Source organism: Gymnodraco acuticeps, unplaced genomic scaffold (assembly GCF_902827175.1).
Source record: "Gymnodraco acuticeps unplaced genomic scaffold, fGymAcu1.1, whole genome shotgun sequence".
Taxonomy (NCBI): domain Eukaryota; kingdom Metazoa; phylum Chordata; class Actinopteri; order Perciformes; family Bathydraconidae; genus Gymnodraco; species Gymnodraco acuticeps.
Window position 1 is genome coordinate 620,827 of NW_022992130.1, and position 18,916 is coordinate 639,742.

General features: G+C 41.3%; 1 protein-coding gene across 1 annotated transcript in view; it reads left to right on the plus strand.

Annotated features, from left to right (window-relative positions):
• Positions 1–18,916, plus strand: part of zgc:171482 (zinc finger protein) — a 63,265-nt gene that overhangs the window by 13,111 nt on the left and 31,238 nt on the right. Inside the window, 2 exon segments of the mRNA XM_034203837.1 lie at positions 10,285–10,401; positions 13,728–13,820. Of these exon segments, the coding sequence (XP_034059728.1) occupies positions 10,285–10,401; positions 13,728–13,820 (210 nt within the window).

Genomic DNA, 18,916 nt, shown 5'->3' on the forward strand with positions numbered 1-18,916 from the left:
GCATACATCTTAGTTCCTACTCTTTTCCCTCACCCTATCCTAAGGGAGTGCATGTACGTAGACACGTTGTGCCTCTCCACTTCTGTTCCTTACTTCTTACTTGCTACCCCTTATCCCTCAACTTATCCTAAGGGAGTGCATACGTTATACATACGTACATACATACATACGTTACATACATACGTTAGTTTTGCTGCTTGTTATGTTCCCTCTAAATCTAGGGGTACCAAAGGAAGTAAGAAAACACAACGTTGATCAGGCACGAGAAAAAAGAGAGGAACCCGTTCTCTGGAGTCACGAACAAGCCTTTTAATAGTCAAAAAAAGAACAGGGGCTGCTCACCAGCTAACTTGCACATTAAACTAGTGTCCCATATCCAGGAGCACATCTCTTAATGATCTACAGAACACAGGTTGTACGCATGCAGCCAGAGGAGAAAAATGGGCCCTCACTGCAGTCTTCCTCTGGTCCTATATGGAGGCCCTGATTGGGAATTAGGAGCACCTGGGGAGAGGCTGCACCTGGGGACAATCAGGCTGCACCTGGGGAATCAGAGGGAGAGAGCGAAAGACACACACACACACTATGGCACGTAACACTGCTATAGGCTTAGACTGTCGGGGGACACCTTACTTCTTCCTTCTGTCTGTCTGTCATGTTCGGAATAACCCAGCTTCCCCCAAATTTCGTTTGGTGTCTATATCTACGCCGGGATCCTGAGTCGTGGCTGATCCTGTTGCTGCAGTCCTGTGTCCTGGATCCTGCATCCTGAGTCCTGGATCCGGAGTCCTGGATCATGAGTTCTGGATTCTTAGTCCTGAGTTCTGGATTTGAGTCCTGGACTTCGAGTCGTGGCTGAACCTGTCTCTGTGGTCCTGCCTGACTCATCATACTACTTCCCTGATGGCTCCCATAGGATTGTTGACATCCTCGTGGATTCATCTTCTTATTACAGACACATGCATTTACAAACATTCGGTCTACCTACGCTGTCAAATGCATTATCTCTTCGATTTACACACGGCATCTATTGCACGTCTGTCCGTCCTGGGAGACGGATCCCTCTGTTGCTCTCCCTGAGGTTTCTCCCATTTTTCCCTTTAAACTGTGGAGTTTCTCTCTGGAAGTCTTTCCTTGTACGATGTGAGGGTCTAAGGACAGAGGGTGTCATATTGTCATACTGATATTCTGTACAAACTTTGAAGTCCACTGAGACAAGTAACATTTGTGATATTGGGCTGTATAAATAAGCATTGATTGATTATAGTCAAACCACCAAGATATTGTCGTAATATTGGATTCAGTCAAGCTGGTTGTGCCATAGAACAAGAGCTTATTTTACGAATGAGTTAGAGGGGAAGTGTCATATTGCTTATATACATAATATAATAATAAGTTGTTTGTTAATATCAGTTTAGTAATGGAGACAAAGAGAGTGAGAGAGAACAGAGATTTGGAGAAAGTCATTACAAAGCATTATTTGGCTTGTGTCACTTCAGTTGTTCCACTTATTGCAATTTAATGCCTGATTTGTTTTACACTTCTTATTTTCTTTCAAGTGTATTATTTGTATTTCTCACTCCAGCTCAGTCTTCTTGGAAATACATGGATTTTGTGTTGAGGTGCATGTTGCCTCGTGGGAAATCTGTTTGCTCCCTTCTCCATTTCACTTTAATCTCCCTACTGGTAGCTTATCATACATATTGTTCTTGGAAATAGAGTGAGAGATTGCTCATGTGTGAGTTTTTGGCTGGGTTTAGAAAATACATTAAAGAAAATATAGAATATTAATATATTTCTCAAGTGCTCTGACTGCTGTTGTAAGTCCTGCCAACAAGGGGCTGTGTGTGTGTGTGTGTGTGTGTGTGTGTGTGTGTGTGTGTGTGTGTGTGTGTGTGTGTGTGTGTGTGTGTGTGTGTGTGTGTGTGTGTGTGTGTGTGTGTGTGTGTGTGTGTGTGTGTGTGTGTGTGTGTGTGTGTGTGTGTGTGTGTGTGTGTGTGTGTGTGTGTGTGTGTGTGTGTGTGTGTGTGTGTGTGTGTGTGTGTGTGTGTGTGTGTGTGTGTGTGTGTGTGTGTGTGTTCAACAGCGAAACATCCTTGAAGTGAGTGCTTTTGTGCTTAGTGCAATACCATGTTTGAAGACCCTCTTTTATCGATTGCACCATTTTCTTGCTTTGTTTGATCCTTAAACCATGCTTTGACATCAGTATAGTCCTAAGGGCTTGACTTGTACATTTGGTATTGAATCGGAGTGTGAAGTGCATCAAATCAAGCTATTAAGTCTATAATTGCTCTTATGCTTTCAAGGAGAAAATATGGTGATGAGAACTATGCCAAGAAAGTTACACTAAACAGTAAAAGAACATTTGGAGAGAGTGTGCCGAAGTTTAAAAACAGTGCAATTAGTTGCTAATGGAACAGATAGACCCCAACAGTTTTGTTGCTACTCAGCATAGCACCCCCCATATGTTACAGTAATAAAACAACTCCCGTTCAAACTTCAGGCCGTCTTTGTCTCCCCCCATTAACCACACACACACACACACACACACACACACACACACACACACACACACACACACACACACACACAGGGAAACCCTAACTTTGCCTGGGATAAGTCTTTGTTCACCCTCTGATGAATCCATATATTGTGGCCTAAAGCTGAAGATCTGTGATTAAGTAATGACCCAGGGAAGATTTCAGAGATAAAAGTACCACATAACATCATGAATAACAAGGTTGGATACACACAAAATAGGTTACAAAGTCTAAGAGATAAATTAAATTAATAGTGCCCTTGCCCTGAGATAGCGCTACTATGGACCTCCTGTTCAATCTTTTCTATCCACCGATGTAGAAAAGATTGAACAAAGAACCAAGAAGAGATACATCTTGTGTCGAGTTCCATGAAATTTTTTAATTGCTGTGCTATTTCACTGCAATATTGCATACAATGATTGGAATGTAAAGTGGAAAGTTTGGGGCTCTCTGCTGGAACTGCTACCCCCGCGACCCGACCACGGATAAGCGGGAGAAGATGGATGGATGGATGGATGATTGGAATGAAACGCATAAAGATGTATTCAAGGTTTTCAGACAGTTAATTGAAGAGAAGGTTTTTCCTCTGTTTTCTATCATACTAGAAATGCCTGATCAGTTATTGCCAATCAATGATAAGTGATATTGGTTGATACATGTGCATCTCAAGACCAGTAAACAGTGTTTTACCACAGGTTTGTAGTAGTAGATTGATTGAAAACTAACATTGGAACACAAGCTCATAGTGAAGTTGGCAAAATGTGCATCTTACATCATCTGAGGTGATCACACAAGATAAATAGGTCAGATGATCAGCAAAGATTTAACAATGAACCCTGGGAGGGGCATGATTGTTAGTTCCAACAATTCATAGAAACCCATACAATATGTTCAGATATGTTTAACCCAAAACCATCAAATTGTTGCACTATAGTCAATGTTAGGGGATCACTAAAGTCAGTAGGACACATACGTTAAGGAACAACGACTCCGTACAAATTGTTATGCCAATCCATTAAGCAGATGTAGAGGTACTGTATTTCACAGGGCAAGTTCAAACCTATCACCAACGATATTAGCATTCATAGCATGGTCTCTTTTGCAAGGAAGAGCAGAGATTGTACACCCATCTCAAATATAATTAAACGTATCTGCAAGTAGCCTTAAGAGGAATGAGTGTCTAGCTTCAAGTTGCATTGCAATTTATTCCAGTAGTAAGGTGCATAATACAGAAGCTTATCTGCTCTTCTTTTGCTAGAGTAGATACATCTAGCCTACACCATCCCTCATGAATAATCCCTGCCCTCAAGGCCACATGTCATCCACCGGGAGAGGAAATAGGAAATGGAGAAAAAATAAATTGGGAAAGGAAGATGAGACGTATAGTGCTGCTAACATGTGTGGTTGTTTTTAACCGTCAATATCAAGTTGCTTCTCAATATCTCATAGGGGGTATTTCTAAAATAGAATATAGGGCACAACAAGCAGTGACCAAAGGGAGAGAGTAATAAAAACACAGACACACACACCGACTCAGAGGGAGGAGTGTGTGACCCGACCTTGGCATTAAGTGACGTTTCTTTTAGTACCACATTCTGTCTCTTCCTAAGAGGACTTACCCTGTTGGTTTGATGCTGAAATTAGCGATGAGGGAACAGAGAGCAACCCCTCACACAGATTTGTTGTTTTGTTCCCCAACAAGATATGTGTGTTTGCACCCTGGCTGTATTTGAGTCAGTGTATGTTTGCAGTGTGCAGCATTAATCAGTGAGCTCCTGCAGTGCAAACAGAATGAGTGAGAATAGAGGTTCAGTCTTGGGCTCTGGCTCCTTAAAAGACATTATTCCCTCAGTCTAGTACCTTTGATTGCTACTGTTCAAAGGTAAGGGGGGAGATGGAATGATGGTGTCGGAAAGATCACATTACCCAGAGTGAAACAGGAAACAATTTGTAACGTGGAACATCAAAGTGACACGGCTGCGTACCTTTGCTATATAGGGTTCCATATTATTAACCCTGCAACCCTTTACATTGTTATACCCACTAGTGACTCATTAGACGGGTCATTGGCTCCCAGGCAGATGTCAATATGTCATCGTCTGTATGCATAATTTGACAGTTAAATCAGAGCAGCCTTTTCAAAGGAAAAATAAACTATAAAATTGTGAGCGCAGAAGAGGGAGAGGGGAACAGGCAGTCCTCTTCACAGCAGCCCTTCTGATGGAGCAGAAAGGGAAAGATTGATGAGGGAGGAAGAGAAACAACAGGGAGCCTACAGTACTGCCCCAACCACCGGCTCCTTTTATTCCTTATCATCCCTGTGTCTTAACGTTTGATCTCTGTAAAGTGTGGCACCTCTTTCTGTCTTTGACAAGTTCCTGTCAAGTATAGTGATTCCCAAACTCTGGTACACATGACACTGGGGGTATGCAAGATTCACCTTTGTAGTGTCGTGTAAGAGGATTGCTGAAATACCCAACAATTGCAATCCAACTGGCCCCAAAATCACATTACAGTGTTTTAAAAATAAGTTGTTGGTGAAAAATATATTAGAATCAATAATTGGCATGACCTAGTAAGTTAAGTGACGGCTTAATGCAGTTTGATTCCGACTCCTTAGAGGTTGATAATAAGTAGTATTTTCAAACGTTTCTTTAAAAGAAAGAATTAGATCATAGACAAGCGGCAATGCTGACCTAAGATAGATGAACCTTTCAATGCTGAACAAGAGTTTGAGTAGACAGTTGAGCCGCTGAGCGACAGCTTCTAGAACAATTAAAATACATTACGAACAGCAACATGGGATTTACCGTCACCGGGATAGAGGAAAAGACAAGGCTGTATAAAGGCAAGGGTTTTTTAGAATGTTACACTTTTGCTATCTGCAGTGGGAAGTGGTACTTAGGTCATTTTGTTTGGTATGAAGGGGTAAATGGTCTAAAAGGTTTTGGAATCTCACCATTATACCCATAAAGGTGTGTTTTCAGTTCATATGTGAAAGTATCTGTAATGAGAGCAGTGACTCTGAAGCCCACGGTGGGTAAAACATTACTATCTATGTCACTACAATAAGGGCTTTCATTTAATAATGCTATCTAGTTGTGAGTGATACTACAAAGTAATTAATATCCTAAGTGGTTGCATTTACTAGACAAGAACAAAAAAGCCACGTCCAATTCAATGCCAGCTTTTTAATGAATGGTGGGCCAGCGGCTGAGATTTGAGGGCGGGCTCAGAGTTCACATGAATGTTAAATACTTGATGTGGTCTTAAAGGGGAATCCCCTCAAGGTTTAACCGTCTTCAGATGCCTCAGGCTTTCATGCATTCGCTAAGACTTATCTAGGTTTAGAATCCCATTTCTAATACGATTTCTATTTTTTAACCCCAGCTACTGTTTCTGAATAATTTTCACCCTTTCTTCCTTACTTCAAATGGAAGAGGTCTCTTTAAATATATATTCACCTTTCCAGCATTTATATTTTTACTGACTCCCCCTTATTAATCCTCAACATACTTTTGGATTCCCTTTGAACTTTGGACTAGATTTTCAAGTGTTTTTATATAACATTAAATACTTTCAACTAGATAAACGATCTATACATTTTGGTTTTGTTGACCAACTAATATTAAATTGTACTTTTTATAAAAATCGATGAGTTCCCTCAAATAGCAGAGCCCTAACTGACAAAACTAACAGTATACATGTTTTATCAATGGTCAAGTACATCATCATTGATTCCATATTTTCAGTGACTTCTGTTTGAGTCTGAGCCAAAAATAAGATGCTTGTTAAACTGCAACTCTAGAAGGCCGAGCAATAAAGAAGGAATTTAAAGATGAACTGAAGTTGAACTGTCGGCTAATTCTAAATTTAACATATGACCATTTGTGTTTCATGCCAGTTTAAACTAAAAGTCGCACTCATTAGATTCTCAAAAAACATACAGTTGCAAGAAAAAGTATGTGAACCCTTTGGATTCTCCACACGCGTTGTGTGTTCCTTCCAAACAACTCAACTTTGGTTTCATCTGTCCACAGAATATTTTGCCAGTAGTGCTGTGGAACATCCAGGTGCTCTTTTGCAAACTTCAAACGTGCAGCAATGTTTTTTCTGGACAGCAGTGGCTTCCTCCGTGGTGTCCTCCCATGAACTCCATTCTTGTTCAGTGTTTTACGTATCGTAGATTCGTCAACAGAGATGTTAGCATGTGCCAGAGATTTTTTTAAGTCTCTAGCTGACACTCTAGGATTCTTCTTCACCTCATTGAGCATTCTGCGCTGTGCTCTTGCAGTCATCTTTACAGGACGGCCACTCCTAGGGAGAGTAGCAACAGTGCTGACCTTTCTCCATTTATAGACAATTTGTCTTACCGTGGACTGATGAACATCAAGGCTTTTAGAGATACTTTTGTAACCCTTTCCAGCTTTATGCAAGTCAACAATTCTTAATCGTAGGTCTTCTGAGAGCTCTTTTGTGCGAGGCATGGTTCACATCTGGCAATGCTTCTTAAGAATAGCAAATTCAAAACTGGTGTGTATTTTTTATAGGGCAGGGCAGCTTTAACCAACGCCTCCAATCTCGTCTCATTGATTGGACTCCAGGTTGGCTGACTCCTGACTCCAATTAGCTCTTGAAGAAGTCTTTAGCCTAGGGGTTCACATACTTTTTCCACCCTGCACTGTGAATGTTTACATGGTGTGTTCAATAAAAACATGAAAACATATAATTGTTTGTGTGGTATTAGTTTAAGCAGACTGTGTTTGTCTATTGTTGTGACTTAGATGAAGATCAGAACACATTTTATGACCAACTTATGCAGAAATCCAGGTAATTCCAAAGGGTTCACATACTTTTTCTTGCAACTGTAGAATATAGAGTAACAGTCCTCGATACAGCTGCTCTGGTCTAATTTTGTGGGAATTAAACCACGTTCCTCATTAGGGCCTCTAAGCCAATGTAACATGAAGACATCACGTCCAAAGCACCAATTATAACCCCCTCCCTCTCTTTTTTCCTCTTTCCTTACCGCTTTCATTTTTCCTCCCGCTATCTGTCTCTTCATCTTTTCGCTTCGATGGGCCTGCCATTCTATTAATCTCAGCGACAGATTGCCTCTATTAATTAGTCTACATCTCCCATCTTGCATGTAATAATCAGATGTAATAGAGATATTAGGAAGATACGGTTATTTCTGCAGCCACTATCGCTTTTAATTAGCCCGAAGATGAAGAGATAGATTCGCTCCTGCCTGGCTGACGTCCAGACAGACAGCGCAAGGTCTTTTTATCGCCACAAAGTTCTGTGAGGACACGTATTCAGCAGCAAATATAATGTGTCAGTTTGCAAAATATATCTGTTCCAACATGTCTCACAGGACACTTCACATAGTGAGGGTTTATAATGCATCACTGTAGACAAAACACATTTCAAGCTTTTCAGAATTCTTATAATTTCTCACAGACACACACATAAGTTACACAGCACACACAGAGGTCATAATAATGTGTGCTTCTCTAATTCAAATGTATCTGCATTGCCATTTAATTTTAAATGATGGGGGTCATACTGTAGGCTCAACGACATAATTGAGAAAATGTCTATACAGCATGTCGGTAGTTAATTGGAAGGGCCAAGGTGCACTAAACAGACAAGGAGAACAGACATGGGTAATTACCGGTGGTGTGTTAAAATGTGTGTGCGCTCACATGTGTGTCACCGTGTGAGAGTCAGTGCTTTCGCTTAGAGGTAATTACACCCTAGACTATAAATAAAGAATACCAACTCCTGTCGCTACTTCTCCCTGCTGACACACGGAGTCGTTTTTTCCTGATCTCATCGCTAATGTTGTGATTTTCCGGCTACCGTGCTGGACAGAGTAACTAGAGCTGACCTCTGCAGCATTCATGTATCTCACTCTATAAAACACTTTGCCGCTGCAAGCACTGTCCTGACGCTTCCTCGGGGCAAGGAGCTCATCCAGTTTAATGGTTGATGTTCCTGGACCGCTCCCTACACACCCGTTATTCACCCTTACCCTGTCAGAGCACTGCCTACAGGGCACACATAATGAAGAGAATATAAATGTAACAACACTGCAGAGCACATAATTAAACCATTTTCTATTACGGTGCTCAGTATCACATTTAAAGAAAAACACTGCTGCCAGGTTTTTAAGGACCCAGCTGGCTCCCAGTGGGATGCTCAGGTCTACATGGTGTTACTGGTCAGACAGTTTTACCACTGACTACATTTTAACAAACCATTTTTCTCCAGGGAATCTTGAAGGAGACCTTATAACAATTCAACCCAGGGACTGTAATCCTTATCCAAGTTGCTATTGGCTGTACTGTGCAGCTTTACAGCATTATTATCATCCTGCCAGTGTTCAGAAACCTATGCAAAGAGGGGGAATGGTGGGTCTTTAAGCATTTCTAAGCTTGCAAAAATTGAGTGTCAAAATTCAAATTTAGGGTGGTAGGGAAAGCTTTGGGATTGTTAGTCACTACAGCCCAGTAGGAAAAAAAAGGTTGGAGAAGTAATGAGAGCAGTCAGAGCAGAGCTTAGTGAAGACTGTAAAATGACTCTATAGAGTTGGAGAGATGAATATATTTATCACAAAGAAGGCAAAACATGACATATTTGAGTCCACTATGTCCTATTCTGGATTTTAATACCACATCTTTGTAATAGAAGTAAATTAAGTCAGACAAAGACAACTCCTAACACTATTCCTACAAAGTCCTCCTCCTTACCTACAAGTCCCTCCATGCCCTTGCCCCCCAGTACCTATCGGACCTATCCTTCACCCACATGCCCCCACCCCGGAACCTGCGGTCCTCAGACTGCGAACCTTCGGGGAAAGAGCCTTCAGTGTGGCAGCCCCCACCCTCTGGAACGCTCTCTCTGCGGAGATTCGCAACATCCCCACACTTGACGCCTTCAAAAGGGCCCTCAAGTCCCATCTGTTTGCCAAGGCTTTCGGCCCCTAAATCGATCTGTTGTTTTGTCTGTCTGACTTTTGTTTTGTTATGTTTGTTTTTGCCCTATTACTTGTAAAGCGACCTTGGGTCCCTTGAAAGGCGCTATATAAATCCAAGCTATTATTATTATTATTATTATTATTCTTCAACATGGATGTCTGAAAAGTAACTTGTAATTGAATTGTAAGTAATTGATTATGTAGTTAAGAATAGGAACACTTTGAACCACTGCAACATTAACATGCTCATAACCCATTTGTGTATCATGAATGCAGCACTTTGAGAGGACCCATACTTTTGACTTCATATATATAATCTTGATGATTCGATATAACTTTGTAACGATTACCTGTTGGTTTGGAAAAATGTACATTATAATTAAAACCATAATTAAATGAAACTCTAACTCCATGTTAAGTGAGCGTTATCACATTATGTTTAAATATTTAAATATATATATATATATATATATATATATATTTAAATATATATATATATATATACGTTTATTGCTAAGTAAGGAGCAGGAACTCAAGCCAAAGCCTCAGGCCACTGTTCTCAAGACTGGAGCCAACATCATCTGAGAGAAGATGTTCTGACAGAGAGGATCAACATGTATTTGGGATGAACTGTCGTGTGCAATCTGTCACTCTAAAGGGAAATCTAAATTGAGATGAGATGCATGCTTACGCACCTCTAACACTGTATTCCATTCTGCATTTTTATCATATTTACTTATGTTTGGTCCTGTGTTTGTGTAGTCTCAGATGAAGATGAAGTCTGCGGGCGTGGTGGACGGAGGCTTGTTCACAGAGAGCTACTGTAACATCTGCAATGCCCAGCTCATCTCTGAGTCCCAGCGCACCGCTCACTACGAGGTGAGTCCGTCTCCACTTACACACGAATGTTTGACAACAACTGAATAAAACAAAATGCTGCGATGAACACTGCTTTGATGAGCAGATTTCTTATTGGTGCGCTTTGCATCAGTCTTATTTGTACTTTTGCTATTGTGCTCATCCATTATACATAGACTTAATGCTGCATGGTAATGTTAGTCATTTGCACAAACAAACACGCAGATTTTTTGTTTTAATGTAGTCTACCTCTCAGCAGTCTCCCTTTGAGCAATTTAATGAAAAGCCATCCAATAATCAGCCCTGTGCAATGTTTAACTAGGGTGTGTGTGTGTGTGTGTGTGTGTGTGTGTGTGTGTGTGTGTGTGTGTGTGTGTGTGTGTGTGTGTGTGTGTGTGTGTGTGTGTGTGTGTGTGTGTGTGTGTGTACTGCATTGAGGTTGTCCTTGATTACAAGACACAATTGAGATTAACAAGCAGACTAATGAGGACAATACCCTTATCAGGAGAGAATTAAGCGTGCATGCATGTGTACCAACCACATTCACTTCAAAGTATTTCTGCATTGCAACTTTCCTCCAACAAAAACACACAGCCTTGATCTGTGCAGAGAGTAGGCCAGCTCAGTTTATGTTCTCAGTGTCACCTTTACTTTCTATAGAGGTCAGTAAACCAAGGAGAGAAGACAATACATAATTTGAAGGCAGGGAGAGTGGGAGTTTGCATCTTAGATTCAATACAAATAAAGGGCAATCAAAAGGCAGCTTTAATTGTAGAGCACTTTCCATACAGAGGGTAACATAATATGTTAGACAACAACAGCAGGTCAAAGAAAGGACAACTTTAATGTGGGATGATTTAAGGAAGAGGATTCTGGAGTCGATGCTAATCAGGACTAAGGCAGTAATACACCTGAACAATTCGATCTATGATAAAAACACCGAAAGAATAACTGTTGTACTTCAGCAGGTTTGTACAACAATTAGCAATAACAGCTTGCTTACAACTACCATTCATAAACTGGCTTGCATAGATGGACTACAACAACTAACACAAATGTTAACTGTGAACAATGGGTCCTTTAGCAAGTGAAATATGAATCTACTTGTCAATATGAAAAATAAATGTTATCCCTGTCTCCACTGCGTAACACATTTGGAAACAAATAAAATGTGTTCTGTGTTGTTGGTAGCTCTAAAAAAAAAAAAAAGAGAGAGAGATTGACTGCCTTAAGAAGAAATGTTTTCACCAATATTTTCTTATTTGGGATTTGTTTTTAAGAACATAATCTAACCACATGCAAGTGCAGACATATGATATGCACATTTGAGCCCTGTTTGTGCAAAATAGATGGAACCTGCATGTTCTTTAATCCTACAGTTATGTAGTATTGGATTACAATTTGAATATTAAACCGTTAAACAGAGAAAAACCTGTCCTGTGTGTCTCCTCCAACTGGATTTGACACTGAGGAAAACAGCGGCAGAAGAGACGGAGACAGATCCTTTAGAGAAGGGCAGGCGTTGAGGGTTAGTGCGGGGTAACCATGGTGACACAAGGTCCCACTTTTAGCCCGTATCCCGGAGCCATCGACTGCATGACCATTTATACACCTATAAACACAAGCATACACTCAGACACACCAACACACACAAGCACTGAAAAAATGCATTAAAGTAGTCTGACAAGTGCGGAGGCATGGGGCGGGCGGGGGGGATTTATTCTCCCCGGGGCAGACGATCCAATCTAAGCACTGAGGCAGCCAGTCCAGAGTCTTGTCACTCTCCCATGCAATTTCTTTGTGCCGTTCTCAGCCATTATATACATTTAAACGTATACTTTTCCACCGATCAACAGCAAAGTGTTTCCTTCACATGTCATTTCAGTTCTGGCGGATAAAGCCATTTTTTCTTTTTTTATATATGGTTTGTCACTTTTAATCAATTCCATCATCAATGTTCAACCTTGAAGCTTTGTAACCCCAATTATATCCCTGCATTGTCATATCATAATTTATATTTGACTCAATATGTGACGGTATAGATTCGATTTCTTACTTGCTTCTGGAAAATTGTCGCAGCACTGGAATTTATAGATAATAATAGTTGTCACATTGTAGAAAGGAGTGAAGGTCACAGAGCATGACAATAAAAGGATATGTATAGAACCACACACACACACACACACACACACACACACACACACACACACACACACACACACACACACACACACACACACACACACACTAATCTTTACCCTGCAGCATGTCCAGTGATTTTCATTGTTCTGAAATAAAGTGAGAGTTAGCAGCTTCAAGGACAGCTCACTTATCACAGCTTATAGAGAAAAGGCAAGTAGTTTATTTATATAGCACCTTTCAACACAAGGCAATTCAAAGTGCTTTACAAAAAACGAAAGACATTAAGAAAATGGCATTTAAAATCAGTCATTAAAAAGAAAAGATAATAAAAGAAACATTAAAAGAAAAAATACAACTTAAAAGTTACAGTGCAGTTTAAGATGTGAATAGTTCAATTAAAAGCAGCGACAAAAAGAAAAGTCTTTAGTCTGGATTTAAAAGTAGTCAGAGTTGCAGCGGACCTGCAGATTTCTGGAAGTTTGTTCCAGATATTTGGAGCATAATAACTGAACGCTGCTTTACCGTGTTTAGTTCTGACTCTGGGGACAGAAAGCTGACCAGTCCCTGAAGACCTGAGAGATCTGGATGGTTCATAATTTAGCAGGAGGTCAGAAATGTATTTTGGGCCTAAACCATTCAAAGAAAACAAAAACACCCACAGCCAGGTGGGCCGAAAACACAACAATATCAATGAAGCAGCACGAACACTAACAGTTCAAAGTACTTGAACTGTAAAGCTCACTAATAGCTTTTTTATATTGTACACTCATATATTCCAATTATAATCATATCTTAAATGATATTAATCATGATTCCCCAAAAGGGCTCTTTGCCTTTCTATTTCACAAAGCCACTAGGATATCATTGTTTACATTTTACTGCCCTCTAAACGATTGCCTCACTTCATTTAGCACTTTACAGAGCCAGTGTGCACAGGTGAAATAAAGAGCCCTCGCACCACTCTCCCTTCCCCAACATCTGACTCAGGGCTCCCAAAAAGCTGAGGCTGGCCCGGACCATTAGTCACCTAGCCGGGAGCAAAACCGTCTGCTAGCATCATCAACTGCAGCAGAGATAAAAGCTTGGAGGAAATGGCCGAGGTGGAGTGACAGTCATTGATTTTGGTTTTCACTTGGCTCAGTTGATAAAATAAATCTCAGTTCACTGTCTGACACTCTTACTCTCTCTTACTGTCTTTTTCTCAGAGCAAGAAGCATGCCAACAAGGTACGTCTGTTCTACATGCTTCACCCAGAAGATGGAGGACCCCCTTCCAAGAGACTGCGGCCAGATAACCCAGTAAGCTCCCTGCATGTGTGTGTTTCTGTGTCTGTGTTGCGTCTTTCATACAATGCTATTTACATTTGATCTCGACTTTCAAGCTAAACATGTAGTATTAGTGCATGGAATTACCTTAAAGATGTAATGTTTTGTGGTACAATCTCAAGCTGAAATAACTCTGAAGATGTGTTGGGAAACACAATGATCTGCATGCTGAAATGTGTGAATGTGTGGCTTTATGCTGTAGTTGACAAACAGAGTTGACTTGTCTTTGTCTAATCCTTTCCTGGGCCTGTCCACTCTCTGGCTCGGCCATTGCAGCTCATGGGAATATTTGTTTGATCTATTGTCTGCACTTGTGCGTTATAATTCTCCCAAAAGAGGTTTTGCCTGGTGTTTCTGGCTAGATTTAGTGAGTGCAGACGCCACCAAGCAGCATTTTATCGGACTATTGCAGGCTTTGGCTAGGGAGGTCAGTGCATTGCTGATATTTGTGAGTCTGTCTTTGTGTTGTAGGTTTGAAATTGTTTTGTTGTTCTCTTTTCTGCAACTGTAGCCAAAGCTGAGGTTGCATTTGTATCCACAGTTAGTTGATGGAGCAAAAAAGGCCATTTAGTGTTGATTCAATGTTGACTTTGGATATGTGCATCTTTGTGTGTTTGCGTCGGTGAAAAGAAATGTGGCTATTGTATCCAGGGAGCTTTACTATAGTGCATTGTGTGCTCCATTTCTCAGGCAAGCCCATAAGTCCCACATGGCATAATACACACATACACAATACATTTACTTTGAGGACACAGCTGGTGGAAAAATAAAGCTTATCAAACTAACTGACAAATCAGAGAGAGTGGAGAGAGAGAGAGAGAGGAAGAGGTGGAGCGGCTCTAAAAACGGCACAGTACCACAGCCAAGACCCTGAGCCCACGGCCAATTAGCTTTGAACAGCAATGACCCTCTGTCCTCCAAAGACAGGACATTCATAATAAAAACTCAAATATTTGCAAACATTAAGTATAAGTGATTTCAGGCTGCCCTTCATAAATAGGCAATGAACCATTTTGAACCCTGACAAATTATGTGTGTGATTTTTGACTCCATCCTCTCACCCAGCATATGTATAAAGTCTCATTGAATAACTCTATTAGTCTAGATGCTGAGAATATTTCCAAAATAGATAAAGAACTGTAAGCCATTAACATCCAGGTCATGCTCGAAAAGAACTAGTGTTTATTGCTATTACCGCCGCACTTGAAGGCAGAGTGACAAGCCAGTCTTCATAGAGAGAAGAGAGGCGATAATTGCTTAAATATGCGGATAAAAGCAACACATATGTTGACAGTCGCTCCTGAAAGGCATTCATACTTTTGCAATCGTTTTGACACATGAAAGTTGCATAAAGAGTTTTAGGTGAGCTTTAGAGAAATTCAAAACTGTTTGAAATGTTGAACAATCGCTTTGTGAAGGGTGTGAATGTTGGATTGAAAGTAGTGGAAATTGTCAGACACAGCTTCCTTATACCGAGCAAGGAAAATGATGGGGGGAAGCAGGTTTATAAATCTTTTCAGAATAATGTAATAGTGTAAAACTCTGGAAATGGGCATTAATGTTTCTTAGTTCACCCATGTTCCTTAGTGCACTTAGATGTATTAAATTCAAACTATTGGGCATGTCAAAGGCGCATGGGTTTACAACTGTACTGTAGGAACACACCTGCGTCTTCATCTGTCTGCCTAAGTGAATAAGACATGACTCAGCCCCCTCATACGGGACACTGAACAGACCATGTGCACGCTCATGTACACACTCACCTCATCTGCCATACAGTAACGCACCGTGACCGCCTCAGCTAGCAATTTGCTCGTAACCTTTCACGCAGAGATGTGACATTGATTATCCGACAATGCTGCAAAACTGATTGAAGATGGAAGCTCCTCCACAGATGAAATTCTCATCATACAACTTGGGATTTTCGTCTTTCATCTTGTTCTCTTATCTCCCAGTTTTCTAATCTTTTTTTCTTACACTTTATTTGAGTATTTTTGCCCTCTGTTCTCTTACTGATTGACATGCTGCATTCCAATGGGAACAGCAGAGAAAGATTTTCCCAGAGTGAATGAAATGCCAGCGTCTACCCAGTGCAAAATGCCATGCCTTGAAGTGTGTGTGTGTGTGTGTGTGTGGTGTGTGTGTGTGTGTGTGTGTGTGTGTGTGTGTGTGTGTGTGTGTGTGTGTGTGTGTGTGTGTGTGTGTGTGTGTGTGTGTGTGTGTGTTGTGTGGTGTGTGTGTGTGTGTGTGTTGTGTGTGTGAGAAAGTGTCAGAGAACAAACAGAGAAAGTAGGTCATAAAGGTGCTCCCAGATGAAAGGGGAGGGGACTTTATCCGTTTTTTCCCCCCGATTTTCCACCATGCTCTTTCTCCGTCTGTGCAGTTTTTTACCTGCGCAAAGGGCAAGAGATAACAAAATGTGTTTTTTCTCGCCTATTATTTTCCTCTAATGCTATATCTGCACTCTGGGTCCTTTTAATTTACACTTTCAGCACTCCTTCAAATTCCAAATGAGAGCGTCTGTTTCCTGTGCTGCTCAATGTGTATATTTAGAAATGTTTCCCACAGCGCCTCGACACAGAGCAGTTGGAGAAGTAAGGAGGAGCAGAGAGAAAGCAAAACAGAAGGAGAGGAAGATTAACACAGCTAATTAGGAGTCTATTGTTAGCTGCACGAGCAACATGAAACCAACCCAACACCAAATATTCTGCGATACACAGGCATCACTAACAGGCTGTGGATACACAGGCAGACATGCAGCATTGCACACACAAACAGAAACACACTCGACAATTAGGTCGCATGCAAATCAGTCTCAACCGATGTGCGAGGTGCGACAGGTAGAAGCAAACTAGAAAGGAAAATTGAAACGAGCAGAGGCAGGAATCTAGAAAACTAAAATGAAGAAACAGAAAGGTTGATGACTTTCAGCGGAGAGCGAAGATGGAGGAAAACAGTGAGTCAGAGATGCTGTTTATTGTTTGAAGTGGCGTAGTGGAGTGGCAGCTGTAATGAGATGACACTTATTCATATGTCATTCACCCACACACTCGAGATTGTTTAAAACCTTCCCCGCACTGTCACTAAATCCCTCGTGTAACATTGTCATTGAGCGACAGGATTTGTTCTACCGTCTTCTTTCATGAAGACGCTTCTTTGTGTTTTAGTCCCTTTGCGGTCGACTGATGCTTTTACTTTTCAGTGTGTTTTGACAGGTGAGACCACTACATGCTGCCACTGAGACTCATCTCAGCCGCTTTGTCCGGAGTAAAACAAAAAATGCAGTTTTGGGACATTGGCTCACTGTGGTTGATTTCCCCCATCCTGGTACAACAACATGTCAGTAGAACAAGATCTCAGCAGCGCTGCCCAGGGGAGAGAATAAGTAGACAAAGTAGGCGAGGGGGGGAAGTGTATAGGGAAAGAGCAAAAGGATGACTAGTGAAAAAGACAAGAGGAGGAGCAGAACGTACACATTAGAGAGGAGATGGAACAGAACAAGGGGGAGATGGTAATGAGGAAGCGGGGGAAATGTAGGTGAAAAGGATGTAATGGAGGAGAGGAGAGGAGACTTGTCCTCATGGGTGCTGACTATGATTAATGAAGACTATGAGTTAAGTATAGGGAAGCCATATTTACTTAACATATTGTAGATCAAAACAAAACTTGCCTTTATCTTCATTTGGCAACCTGAGACAATGCTTCATAATAAAGCACACCAAAATGAATTTGTAGTGACTGAGAAGGAGAGGGAAATTGAGTTTACTGGTGGAGATGGGGGGGGTGGACCAGTTCATAGCTAGCTCTTAACATGATCACAGCGGGGACAGACACAGGGGAGGAGTGGAGGCGAGGTGAGAGGGAGGAGGAGTGGAGGTGGCGAGGGCCTGCCAATATAGATAAATATTTCATCCCACAACACACAGAGTCACTGAGACTGGTGCCCAGAGGGGGGGGGGGGGGGGGGGGGGGGGGGGGGGGGACAGAGAGGGAGGGAGAGAAAAGGCAAGGCAATGACAAAAGCAAGAGAAGAAGAGTGAGAGAAACAGAAAGTATTAGAAAAAGAAAGCAGAGACAGCTGAGGGACAAAGCTAGGCCTGGGAGGTAAAGGTGTCCTTAAGTCGCACATTCACTGTCCGTGATGCTAACCAGGGCTGACACAAGACACACACAAACACACAGAAAAACAGAGCACACACTCACAGACTTAGATATGGTGTTGTGACGCTGACACTTTTCTATTATTGTCCTCTGTCTCGCTGATCTCAACTTGACACTAGAGCGCCATTGTAAAGAGAAAAAACAGAGATAGAAAAAGGGAGGAATGTGCAAACCAAAAAAGAGTTCACATGAGGCAAAGAAAGACTTAAAGAGAATTCAAGTCTGGATGAACAGACAGCGAGAGGGTGGAGGTTCAATATGAGCAGCAAGAAGAAGAAACGAACTGGGGGAAAAGTTATGTAGAATTTAAAAGGTTGGCTCTGAAACCGTGAAATACTGCTTTTCTTCAAACAGGAATTAAAAAAATATAAATGTAAATAATCCCCGTTTCCATTTATTTATATGTATATGAGAAAGCTGAACATCGCACCCATATGTGATTGCGATATCTAATTCTGAAATCTTGGACATTAAGTATTAATATGCTGAATAACAGCCACTCCTCTGGCAAGGCCGTCCACAAGTTGTTGGAGCTCCATTCCATTCAGCCACGGGGCATTAGTGAGGTCAGGGACTGATGTCGGACGATGAGGCCGGGCTGACAGTCCGTCTTATTTCTTCCCAAAGGTGTTGGATGGGGTTGAGGGTCAGGTCTTTGTGCAGGCCAGTCAACTTGTTTTTCACCACACTCAGAAAACAAGTCTTTCATCAAACCCTTGCTGTATGCATGGGGACAGGAAAGGGCCTATTCACCACAAAGTTGAAAAACACAAGAGAATTGTGTGATGAAGAATTTCAATTTTCTTTAACTGGAACTACAAGGAGCTTAACCCAAACACTGCTGTGGAGACATACTTTTAGTGTCTTCCATAACTGCCCTTTGTGTCTTAGTGTTGTAGATTATGTTG